Source organism: Xylona heveae, assembly GCF_001619985.1.
Source record: "Xylona heveae TC161 unplaced genomic scaffold L228scaffold_10, whole genome shotgun sequence".
NCBI classification, from domain to species: Eukaryota; Fungi; Ascomycota; class Xylonomycetes; order Xylonales; family Xylonaceae; genus Xylona; species Xylona heveae.
The window spans coordinates 331430-343687 of record NW_017264202.1 but is presented as its reverse complement, the minus strand read 5'-3'; the positions used below and the strand labels follow the sequence as shown (position 1 = coordinate 343687).

Sequence of the window (12258 nt, the reverse complement as noted above, 5' to 3'; positions counted from 1 at the left end):
CTCTTGTGCTTGTCGAGACGTGTGGCAAGCCAATTGGCTTTGGTTTCCGGCCCTTGTATGATTTTGAAAGTTTATCCACTTCTGAGGAAGGACCCTTGTCGGTATTGTACGACCCTCATGACGCATCCAACAGCTCCTCCGCCCTAATACCTGAGCAACAGAAGCTATCTAAGGTCTCTGGCTCGATATATAAGAGAGACACTTAATTCGGTTCATTCACCTTCCAAAAGACTCTAGTTCGATTGCATTTTATCTGGGATATCTCGGCTCTCAATTCCTCCAAAGGATGGCTCTAGCATACCCCGAAGGCGAATGTTTCTTCCGACGCAGCGGATTGAACTCTCCCAGCGGATGGCACTATCGAGCGGACAACCCTCAACATTTCTACAGCCATTTTATGCTTGAATATATATGGAACAAACCTGCCGACCATAGCCATTGGGAAGTCAACAATCCTCACGGGTGGCCGCAGATACGCTCTGGATACTCCATCGTTAAGGGAAGCCTTTGGAATACCCTATATGGCAATTACCAGTTTCTTCCGTTTCAGTATGGCGCCGATCACAGGACTGGTATCACGAGGCGTATACAGCATAATCTTTGCGTCCATGGAAATACCTTCAGAGATCGCGAGAAAGGTGGAGCCTACCAGGTACACAATACCTTCAGGGAATCACGACATTGAGTCCTGTTTCCGCTCATAAAAGATTTAGGCTTGGTTTATGACGATGCCGATGCCAACTGACCAAGAGAAGTGGGTTTGGATTGATGTGGGTAGCCCCCTACCTCCATGATGCATTATGACTCACTCTAAGCAACGCTGCATCCATATTGCTGAGCACTTATCCTTCTTCTTGTAGCTTCTGGCAGGCATTCGTGCCATCTATATCCCCCTAGCACATCGAGCCTCGGAAGATTACGATCAGATTTGCACCTTTCTCCATATCAGCTTTACCCATACTGGTGAAGTGAGAATCTGGTCTCAAGGAGATCAGTTTCTGAGCTTTACCTGCAACACTACGGATGGTCTCGGGGTCCGACGAGACCATACCATCGGCATCAACATGTATGGGCTGATGAATCTTCTCTCATTGCCTCGACAGCTGCGTAACGAAACGGCCTTTACTTCAAAGCTTGTCCGAGTCGTTCCATCCACAGAAGTCCAAACCCGAGCCCTTGGTCCGACGTATTGGAATGATCACGACTTTGACTGGGTCATGGTGGCCGGTGCTAACTACGGTCTTTCCCTGCAGTGGGCGCCCCATCAACCCACGACGTGGTTTCAAAATTTTTTCGGCAATGTCATGACCATTGCTATTGGATTTATACCCATTGTTGGACCTGTCCTCTCGGTCAGTTTCTCCTTCGCATGGACGGCATTGACTGATCCAGACTCGTTCCTTGATGCAATTCGGAACGAGTATCCGGCACTCGATCTCACTTTATATATCATCGAGCGCATTAAAAACGATGCTGCAGCGACTGCGGCTTATCTGCCGCCTGGCTGGGACCAAGTCGGACAGCCGTTGCAGATTCCATTCACTGAAGTGGCTAAACTCGGCGCAAAGGAGCAGAAGCGCCATGGTGTCGCACCCGTCAACCTCGATGAAATAGGACCAAGCGTGACGTTTCTCCTCGCCAAAGAAATATTGGAACACACTGCTCACTCGCCAGCGGCCTTGGAGACCCCTGACGCCGCAGAAGATGATCGGCCAGAAGAGACTCTGGCTTCTGTGTCGGCTACTAATTCACAGGATCCGTCATATGAAACTCTTTTCGCTGAAAAGGATATTAATCAGGGAAGCCCTGACTGGGCTGAAGATTATATTCGTCAACGTCAGAACAGCATCTCACAATAATTCATCAGAACCTAAAAAACCTAGGTGATTTTGCATGATTGAGTCTGCCATCATAAGCCGTCAGTGAGACTTCATTTTTATCCTCATTATTTTTTAATTTTATTCTTTTAATCCATGATATTTTTCGGTCGAATTGTGATCAGTTCTTTCCTTTTGCTGGTTCGACATGAATTTTTCTTCTTGTCAATTTGGCATATTACTACAGCGTAATTAGTAATTAATAACATGAATAATGACGAACATCGACCCTTTTCCGCTCTCCCCGACCTTGTGACTTTTGTCTCTCAAATCATCATGGTGTCAAGCAGGCACTGTCGCCGCGTAAACACACTGCCATTTTCTTTCCCAAGTAAGTGATATGAGGTAGTTGTGGTATATATATGATACTAATGCACTGCTATTCAACGATTGGTCGAAAGTCAGTCATTAAAGGCAAGATGGCCGAGTGGTTAAGGCGCTGGATCCAGGTTCCAGTGGGAAACCGCGTGGGTTCGAGTCCCACTCTTGTCACTATCTTTTTTGCGATTTTTTTTTCGTGGGTCTCGTTTAGGAAATATATAAACAAGATGACCCCAATTTTGTTGCATATCCCATTCGAGAATTCTCTTGTTACCTTTTGAGTATGCATTTCCCCAGAAGAAAAAATTGCAAATTAAGTAGGTATGTAGGCCTATTGTTGAATTAGTTGTGCTTTTTAAACATCACTGCCCTTTTTCCTTTTTTTTTTTTTTTTTCCGAGTCTCTAAATATTTTTGCCGCATATCATTTCCCATTATCTGTCAAATGAGATTTGGCACTCTTCATGGCTCATCGTTCACCTATGGTTCAGATTGCTACTGCTTTGTCTTGGAATTTATTGCACCAAACTTTTCTAGCCATCCTTGTATTTGGCCAGTCTCGTTCTTGTTCCTCGTAGAGTTGATATCGAATACGTTCAATCAGCCTTGCGTTTCAGCCACATCCGCCAATGCCGCCATGTCCGGGTTGCTGCATCCACACCATTGATCAGAAGCGCTGCCAGCACATTTCGCTATGGCGCAGAGATTGCATGTGTTATTACCCCGCATTTTGAAAGGTTAAATCGATTTATACTGTCCAACGGCCGTTGGTACAGAGAGAAAGGGTCACCATCTGATAGTGGCTTCTAGGCAGATATATTGTGTTATAAGAATGTCTCGGGAACGCGTGAATCGAATACTATATCCTTCTCTATGTACAGAAACAGCTTCAGTCCAATCACTACAATCACTACAATCATTCAGTCACTTCAATGGCTGGCGCGGGCTGGATATGCCCATAGTCCATGGAGATCTTCGACCGGCAAATATTCTCTTGTCGACTTCGATGATGATAATATTGTTCTGGCGGACTTTGGCAGCAGTGCAGCACCGTCCCGCTAGGATCAATTCTCCTCACCTGCACAGCACCATTCTGCCCTGTTGTTTCCAGAAATGCAAGCCACCTAAGCGAGCAATATGCGGTAGGTTGGTGCATTTACAACATCTACAACATCTACGAGGGCAACCCAAGTCGTGTCAGGAGACTTTCATCTTCCCTTTGAATGGACTCCCAAAATCATGAGTATGGATTTAATTTGCTTTCCTTTGACAGAACATCTTCGCTTTGGATCTAGATCCATAATCCAGAGTGGTGGCACTTGCAGTATGCCTCGGTATCGGACGTGGCAATGGCTGTCGATGAAGAATTTAGGCCGTGTCAACAATGGTACAGTCCGTTATGGGAGGATATGCGCGAATCGTTTCGCACCCTGCTCTTTTGGGATCAGACGGCCTTGGCTTCGTCGCCAAATGGAGAGTCTCTACGAGGAGCTCAAGACAGGCGCAAAGCAATGGCAATCATACTGCTGGGCGACATACTGAACCTCCACGTGACTGTTTCTTCTAATTATCAAAACATTTGGCATTTTGGAGTATTCTTTGCTCATGCATAATCGCTCTTTTTATTGTAACGTCTTTTTATCGGATGTTTCCAAAGCATTTATTGGACCATCCATTCATATACGCTCGATATCGACGAAAGAAACTTTCTCATAGGAGCCGACACCAGAAAGATATGACAAGCCCCATGGCTTCATGGAAGAGTTCCTTCCATTGACGGACTAGAATGGGAAACCGACCGCCTAGAAGGAGAACAAAAGAGTCTAGGAAATCTGTTTCGCGGCCGCATACGCTCTCGCAACGTTTGGTGCATTCCAACCCGGCCACCCTTCCGGAAGGCCGAAAATCTGGGGATCAGGTGTCTTCTGTGCTCCTGACGCAGACACGTCACGCTTTCCGGCGGCTGCAGCTGTGGTGCTCGCCGGTGGCTGGTTCTCGCCATTGACGCAATATGCTTCACCGAGCGCAAGATTCGAGCAATCGGATTTGAGACTGGGGTTCCAATACATGAGCTGCGCCATGCTGATGGCGAATTGACTTTCGATCTTAGCACAGTAGTCTCCCGACTGGATCACATAATATCTTCATAAAGGTATCGATGTTAGCATTCAAGGAGCTGTTCCAGGAACTCTCTGATGAAGAAGTGTCTCTTGGAAAGGGGGCACTCACTGAAAGCAATCCGCCGTGGTTCCAGTCGGAGTAGTCGTTGGCGCAGTAGTGATTGTGGATGTAACAGTCGCGTTCCAGTTCTGTGTCGGCTGAACGCAGTAGTACACACCAAGTTCGAGGTTGGAACAGGCGGCATTAATATCCGGATTGATTTCCTCGAAAAGACTCAACGAGATGGTCTGGTTGAGGGAGACGAGCTGACAAGTGTCGCCCTAGTCATATCTATCAGCTTTGTCGTTCAAAGCAAAGCTACGAGCCGTCATTATCACTCACGAGCTGCGCCATATAGTACTTGCCGCAATAAAGCGTAGTCCCGGATGCAACAGGGCTAGGCCGGGATGTTGTAGTGGATGCATAGATCCCGGAATTTGTAGAGGTAGCTCCAGCAATAGTGGTCAAGTTCTGTACACCTCCCGGAGGGCTCACACAGATATTTTGACCCGAGAGCAGATTAGTGCAATACGATCCTATGGCAGGATTCCAAGCTACTAATTGCTGGAAGGTAGTGCTCGTTTTGTTGGCAATTCCGTCGCACGTGTCTCCAGACTGAACAAGATATGTCGTGCATTGTGGCGGGATACAAAGATTCTATCGAAAAAATGAGAATCGGGGTTGGATGGAGACAATTGCGAAAAATGTTGGAACTATCTAAATGGGGCGCTCAAACGGCTTACCTGACCAACGTACAGGTTCGTGCAGTCTGTATAGATATTATTGATCGCTATCAAAGTTCCAGTGGCTACGTTATATTTCTCTGCAATGGCCTCGCAGTTGTCGCCACTGACTACAGTATAGGTGATACCTGAGAGACAGATTGGCGACGAGCCAGAGCCGGGAATTGCGAATCCACCAGGTTGCGTGACGTTTGTTGCTAGAGTAGGGACCGCGGTTGGGTATGAAAGCGAGCATTTGCTTTGGATTGTAGCCCAGACTCCTGAAAGCGTGTCATCATAATTGGAGTACGAAGTACTCTGCATAAGGCGGAATAGGTCAACTACACAATTGGAGCAAAGCTGGCTGGTGGGCAGACTTGTGCCATCTTCATCTGTCGCTTGGTTTGCAAAGAAGCCGGCAATGACATCTGAAGAATACGAACAACGGTCAGCTTCAGACTCGATATTCTTCCATTTTAGAACATACCAACACAAAAAGCTCCTGTGCTTTGATCCTTCATACACATGTGGTTGAAGGCCGATATTGCAGAGTCGGCCCAATATGTTGCTGGATATCCCGGCACCGGCTGCGGATCTTTGGCACAGCTGCTCGCAACTGATGTCCGGTACGATGTCAACTCATTGGAGCATGTTGCATTACAGAATTGAGCCTGCAGCGTATCATTTCCCAGTGATCCGTAAAAATTGCTGGTCATAACATAAGTCAGGTAGGGGTCGCAGTCCAGCGGAGCCTGAAGCGCCGTCGCGCAACCCGATGAAATGTTTGCGATTTGGGTGCTAAAATCCGTATTGTTGAAGAAGAACTGAATAATTGCAAAACATTTGTTAATTGGTGGTACATTCAATCATAAGGGAATCATGAATCCTTACACTATAAGCTGCGCCACGCAAAGCGAAGACCGCTACAATCCCGAGAAAGAACAACATTGTGACTGACAATGAAGATGTTAAGATATCTGTCGCTCATACATATGAAGAATCACATTGACTTGGAGTCAAAATGCACATTGAACATTGAAAGCGGACATGGGCATTGGGATAACAGCCCAGCCCCTCGCTGCTCCAGCTGCGAGAGAAGAAGGGGGGAATAGCAGTCCCTTTGCCAACGTCAGCTAACCAGGTGAGCAAAAGACCGACAGTCATGATCGCGCAGGAACCTTGGATCTCATTTCCTCCCTCCCCGCCTTAAACACGGAAGTATGAACCAATTCGGGGTCTCCCAGGTTTCGGAGATGAGGATCATCATCTGCTGACATGTTGGCTGTTAGGCTGAACAAGGCAAGTGGGCGTGCATGTCTCACGCATGGCCATTAAAGTGTAACGCTCGTGCGAGGTGTCCCGCCTACGGCCCGCGATTTGGGCGAAGCCGGAGGGGACCGGCTACCGTGGTTTTCCTTGTTCCCGCCCCCACGGTGCTATATGCAGGGGCAGACAACTTTAAAACCTCATTTTCCTGATGACGATGTAACCATTCGTGGATGCGGAGAAGGCCTACCCCAACGGTCATGAGACTCTACTTGCTTTTGCACTAGCTCCCGACGATCCTTGCTTTGGCCGCCTTTCTCCAACGACGATCGCTGTCAGCATTGTTGCCCCGACCCTTGCAATCATCTTTCAGCTCTCACGATCTCACGGAGATGACATCGAATGTGGTTAACAAGATGGCGGACGCAGGTGGTCATCCTGTAAACTTGCGCAGCACCGTCATCCAGGATCCTCCTCCTTTCCTGGACGGCCTCGCGCAAGGGTTGATCAACCCCTCTGGGACCCGCATCCGGATTCATTGACCAATATCATATCTCCTTGACGTTCATTACATGTGTGCGCGAGAATTCATGTTTCTTCCTTTTTTTCTTTCTTCATGAACAGCGCAGAAAAATCCTGGGGTAGTCAAGATGCAGCTTCTCAGGTTAATTGCAGGATGCGCCATTCTCTCATTACCCGTATCTGCTTTGCTCGCAGATGATCCGTCTTCAGATCCTTATTCATGGTAGGATCCATTAACCTGAATTATACGGAATTGATACTGAAAGGTCACAATTCAGTTCTGCCAGTAAGCCTTGTAAAATTGGCTGTTGTTCAAAAACTGGCGTCTGTGGTATGTAAACTGCTCCTTTTTATGGGGAGATCTACTGGGCAAAATCTTGCCGAAGACATTACTGACGGCTTCGTGGCGATTAGGTCTTGGACCACAGTTCTGTGGATCAGATGTTTGTATATCTTCGTGTGATGCTAAAAGCGAATGCGATCCTGGCTGGGGAGCACAGTGGTCAAACAAAGAAGGATGCCCACTGAATGTTTGCTGCAGGTAAGTTCGTCTGTGACAGATAATCTCACAATTAGATACAAAAAAAGTGTTGACCGAATTCATTAGTAAATATGGATTCTGCGGCACTACCAGCGAGTTTTGTGGAAGCAAAAAGGTAGCGGAGCCTTCCTGTGGCGGAAACAGCGCAAGTCAAAAGGTCATTGGATACTATGAAGGATGGTCAAGTACCAGACAATGCCGAGGAAGTGAGTGTGCTTCTCTAGTGCTCAGAACTATAGAGTCTAACAACGTGTTTTAGTGTATCCCGAGGATCTTTTATTGACGGCATATACTCATATGAATTATGCCTTTGCATTCGTGGACCCCAATTCTTTCGCGGTTGCGCCCATGTCCGCCGGTGACACCGAACTGTATCCGCGCTTCACGGCCCTCAAAAAATACAATCCTGGACTACAGACTTGGGTAAATCGCAATTAACCCCTATATATCAGGGAAAGGCCTTGCTAATACTGTGCGTCCTTTAGATCTCAATTGGTGGCTGGTCAATGAATGATCCAGACCAACCCACAGCGGCTACTTTCTCAAATCTGGCTGGCTCTGCTGATGCACAGTCCAAGTTCTTCAAGTCCCTGGTCAATTTTATGTCCACTTACGGGTTTGATGGAGTAGATATCGATTGGGAGTACCCAGTCGCACCCGAGCGCTCAGGAAAACCGGCTGATTTTGCAAATTATGTCTCCTTTCTTAAAAACCTGAAGAACGCCCTCGGTTCTGGTGGACATAATTATGGCCTCACTATCACACTACCGTCTTCGTATTGGTATATGCAAAACTTTGACATCAAGTCAATTGAGCCAATTGTCGATTGGTTCAACGTCATGACATATGATTTGCACGGGACATGGTAGGGCAGAAAAAAATCTCAATGATAGCTCCGTATCTTGCTGATATTAATTTCTAGGGATTCCACCGATCCATATATTGGAGCGGTGGTCAATGGTGAGTACCCCGATTATATCCAGTGAGACATGATCTGACATGACATAGCGCACACAAACCTGACGGAAATCACCCAAACTTTCGATCTCTTATGGAGGAACAGCATCGATCCTTCAAAGGTAGTCATGGGCATGGGATTCTATGGCCGTAGCTTCACCCTCTCCGATCCATCTTGTAACACCGCTGGATGTCCCTTTTCCAGTGGTGGAAACCCAGGCCCTTGCTCGGCTTCGGCTGGTACACTCATGTATTCTGAGATTGAGGATATTGTTTCAGCCGGTGCCACTGTCACGGAGGATAAAGATGCTGGTGTTGCCATTGTGACATGGTAAATCAACGTTTCCTGTAAAGAGATTTGAGATCTGCGAAACTGACTAGCAACTCATAACAGGGGTGGAAACCAATGGGTATCATACGACAATGCGGATACCCTCAAGCAAAAGATGGATTATGCAAACGGGAAATGTCTAGGAGGGGTCATGGTAATATCTATTCCTGCACCTGACTATCATCAGGAGTAGCTAATATGTGGAGTCTTAGATCTGGGCCGCGTCAACTGACGATGCGTCTGGCACCGCGATCAAGGCGTTAACCGGGGCAGCCGGCCGCAACACATTCACCGAAGCAGCACTCTTCAATTGGCCTAAGAAGCCAATTGGACAGTGTGTTTGGGGTGACTGCGATGCTGGATGTCCTACAGGCTTTCAGCCTGCCACTGGTACCGGTGGGAAAGTCAGTGGATACGCTGGCATTTTTAATGGCTGCAAAAAGGGATCCAGCAGATACTATTGCTGCCCTACAGGATCGGCGCCAAAATGCGAATGGAAGGGAACGGCTCCCTTTTGTGGAGCAACTTCTGGCGGTCGTTGCAGTGACAACGAAGTCGAAGTGACAACTAGCACCTCTGCAACTGGACACACCTGCTGGACAGGTCACAAATCACTGTGCTGCAGCCACACTGATTCCGATAACACTCTTGGTCAATGCTGTGCGTATATCATCCTCGCCTCTTCAGAGTATTTACCTGCTGATCATGAATTGCAGCGTGGGAGGGTTCGGCACCATTTTGCACGACAGCTGGTGTGCTACTTAGTCCTGGAGTCTTCTTTACTTCGGCCAATTGTCCGAGTGATAAACCGAATAAACAGACGACTTCGAAATATGGCCCCGGCGGCGATAAACCTTGTCTCTACGATGGTGGATGGAAATCGTACTGCTGCGCAAATCCCAGTAAGTGCCAATCCAAGAAGTACTCCTCTCAAACGGGTTTCTAACATATAACACACTGGCAGACCCTTGGGCCAACTCTCATTGTGCTTGGCATCAGGGAACCGCCGATAGCTGGACAGGATGGGCCCAATCTTGGATTGCCGGCGGATTGGCGCACGGTATTTTGGCACCGGTCCTGGGCACAGACTGTAAAGGAGAATGTCCTGCCGGGCAAGTCCCTATTGCAACGTAAGTCCAAATTCTCTGATTGTTCTTCCAGCGAACTCTTTGACTAATTCCTTTCAATATCGATTCAGCGACGGAACCAGTTGTCAGCCTGGAACCTATTCCTACTACTGCTGTGATAACCCCAATGCTCCCGCAGTAAGTATTACCAAACTCAGAGGAGCTGTCTGAGGCTGCTTCGCTGACAATGTATTTCCCTCTTCGTCAATTAGCTCCCCGCTCCCGGAGACATCTCTCTATGTCCCTCTCCACCTGGTCTTCCAGGTCGCAACAGCGGTCCTGATCCTGACGGTTCTGCTCCACACATTTACGCCGAGGCCGACGATTTTGACGGTGATTGTACGCTATACGCATTAAGCAGCTCAACATCGAAACTGAAAGCTCGAGACCTTGACACGCTTACCATTGAGGACGTGCGACGCTGGGAACAGGATCTTCTCACCATCAAATTGTCTAGCAACGGAGGAGAAGTTTTGCTTAATGACTTCTGGGAGCCCGAATTCGACAGTGACGAACCCCTCTCCGAAAACAATCACAGCCTTGAAGCAAGAAGTCTCCTTGCCAAAAGGACCCTTGACAAGGGCTCGAAATTGAAATTTTGCTCTCCGGGCCAGCCGGACATTTACATGTACCCACAGACATACAGCGGATACCGTACAATCGCTCGACTGGCAAACAAGGGTTGGATCACTATCGCAAAACCAGCCATTTGCGGCGCCATTGGTGTTGCATCACTTTTGACTCAGCCCAATAATGAAGATTTCGTCACGGAGCACGTTTTCGAAAAGCAATCGCTGCGCAACGCAATTCAATATATGACTAACGGTAAATTGCCCGGTGGAGGTGCCCTGTCTGCTGGCAAAGCAGCAGTCACTGGCGTTTTTGACGCAACAGGGGTACGTTTCGAGCTGGTTCAATATCCATGGCTGTTAAAATGTAGCAATCAACCCACCTCTGTGTTTACTGACTTTGATTTTTTTTTGTTAGGCCTTTTTCTCAAATTGGCCGTCTGCGCTGACGCCTTCCTTTGGTGATACCCCGCAAGCGACTGCATTTGGAGCCCTCGGACACGCACAAGCGCCCGCAGATTATGCAAACTTGCAAGTCTGCGATGCCGACCTGAACGCTATCAAGGAACGGGTAAGAGATTTTGTCCATTTCACTGCTGTTGTCTACCCCCTTTCTTTTCCCTGGTGCTGACGGTAAAACGCGTTCAAGATTGTCGCGGGCATTACTTTCCTCTCGAGCGACAAATGGAAAGCCTTTGGTGAATTGGAAAAAGTCTCCTATCTCTCCGATGTTATAGAGTACGTCTCCTTCTACCTCTGATTCATGACTCCCTCGCCCATCTCTCTACCCCCTACTCCCCCCTGAGTTCCGTAAATGAACCAGCTAATGAAGGATGTAGCACTTTTTCATACATGAGATATACGCAAACCGCGCAGTCGTATAATGCAGCGTACAAATCGCTCGTTAGCTTTTGGTAGGTCCCAGCACCCGGCCCTCATCCCTCATCTCTCGTCCCTTTCATATCAAAGGATTGAGTCCTGACTGATCGTCGTGCCTTTTTAGGTCATTGTTCTCAAGTCATCCCAGCGCCCAAGCCGGCTACGATTACGTCGGAGGTAAGTTTCTCAAGTCTGTCAACTTTGACACAGTCACACAACCACTCCCCTGGCCTCTGGATCACGTCATTAGACCAATTCTTGAATCAACGCCTGTCTAATATCATCTCTCGTATTACTAGCATTCAAGCAAATCGTCAGCGCGGACATTGACAACCAAGTCTCCACGGCGACCACGCTGTTCAAAACGTATCTCCAGGATGCCATTAGCATTTGGAATGATCCTTCTAGTAAGCTTTTTTTTTTTCCCCCTCTTTTTTCTTACCGTTCCTTTCCCCCCCTTTCCATCCCTCCTTTCGCTTCCCATCTCCGCGCTTCCCTTTCCATCTCCGCCCTTGCATTTGCTCCCTTTGCTTCTATTTTTCGGGCTTGTAGAAAAATCTCTACTATGTCATTGGCTATGTTGTACTGGATTACTGGATTACTGGGGTATACATGCATAGATTGTAACCCCTATCCTACTCTTACAAGAGAGATGGATCTAAGAGATAAGAGATATGGAATCAAGACATATGGATTTAAGAGATGTGGATTGGCTAATTTTGACTCGATCTGCAGTCACGGGTGTCCATCCCGCATCGGTAGTCACGGAGAACCAAGACGCATTAGCGGATTTCTTGAAGAATATCGGTACTTATATTAGTCTCGACAAACTTACCATGACGAGCTGAGCGATTTTTTTTTCTGTCCCGCATTTCATTTCACTCACGCGTGCTCGTCGGTATTTGGTATGAGGAGGAAATAAAAGATTCCAGGATCCAGATTCCAGGATTCCAGTGGGGGATATCGCTTCCTGGTATAGCATATTCA

The 12258-nt window shown here is 47.6% G+C and overlaps 3 protein-coding genes and 1 non-coding gene across 4 annotated transcripts; 3 read left to right on the top strand and 1 right to left on the bottom strand.

Annotated features, from left to right (window-relative positions):
* The first annotated feature begins 121 nt into the window (after nt 1-121).
* Nucleotides 122-2045, top strand: L228DRAFT_249930 (hypothetical protein). The gene is made up of 3 exons (XM_018333196.1): nt 122-652; nt 714-770; nt 861-2045. The coding sequence occupies exons 1-3, from the start codon at nt 287-289 to the stop codon at nt 1857-1859; spliced, it is 1422 nt and encodes a 473-aa protein (XP_018185806.1). The 5' UTR covers nt 122-286; the 3' UTR covers nt 1860-2045.
* A 245-nt stretch (nt 2046-2290) lies between these two features.
* On the top strand, nt 2291-2369 carry L228DRAFT_t116. Its single transcript has one exon. It is a non-coding gene; the product is annotated as a tRNA-Leu (tRNA).
* A 1510-nt stretch (nt 2370-3879) lies between these two features.
* Nucleotides 3880-6137, bottom strand: L228DRAFT_284977 (carbohydrate-binding module family 50 protein). The gene is made up of 6 exons (XM_018336286.1): nt 5971-6137; nt 5567-5903; nt 5101-5507; nt 4700-5014; nt 4427-4638; nt 3880-4339 (listed from the first exon to the last, which is right to left on the bottom strand). Exons 1-6 carry the CDS (start codon nt 6025-6027, stop codon nt 4021-4023), a joined length of 1647 nt encoding a protein of 548 aa, XP_018185805.1. The 5' UTR covers nt 6028-6137; the 3' UTR covers nt 3880-4020.
* Nucleotides 6138-6704: 567 nt separating this feature from the next.
* Nucleotides 6705-12119, top strand: L228DRAFT_284976 (glycoside hydrolase family 18 protein; the record flags this gene model as incomplete). Its single annotated transcript, XM_018336285.1, has 20 exons — nt 6705-7090; nt 7146-7198; nt 7282-7408; nt 7475-7614; nt 7668-7831; nt 7894-8273; nt 8331-8368; nt 8417-8696; nt 8760-8850; nt 8909-9356; nt 9413-9598; nt 9661-9826; nt 9895-9961; nt 10036-10719; nt 10811-10963; nt 11042-11130; nt 11232-11306; nt 11396-11448; nt 11571-11678; nt 12007-12119. Exons 1-20 carry the CDS (start codon nt 6996-6998, stop codon nt 12117-12119), a joined length of 3510 nt encoding a protein of 1169 aa, XP_018185804.1. The 5' UTR covers nt 6705-6995.
* Nucleotides 12120-12258: the final 139 nt, after the last annotated feature.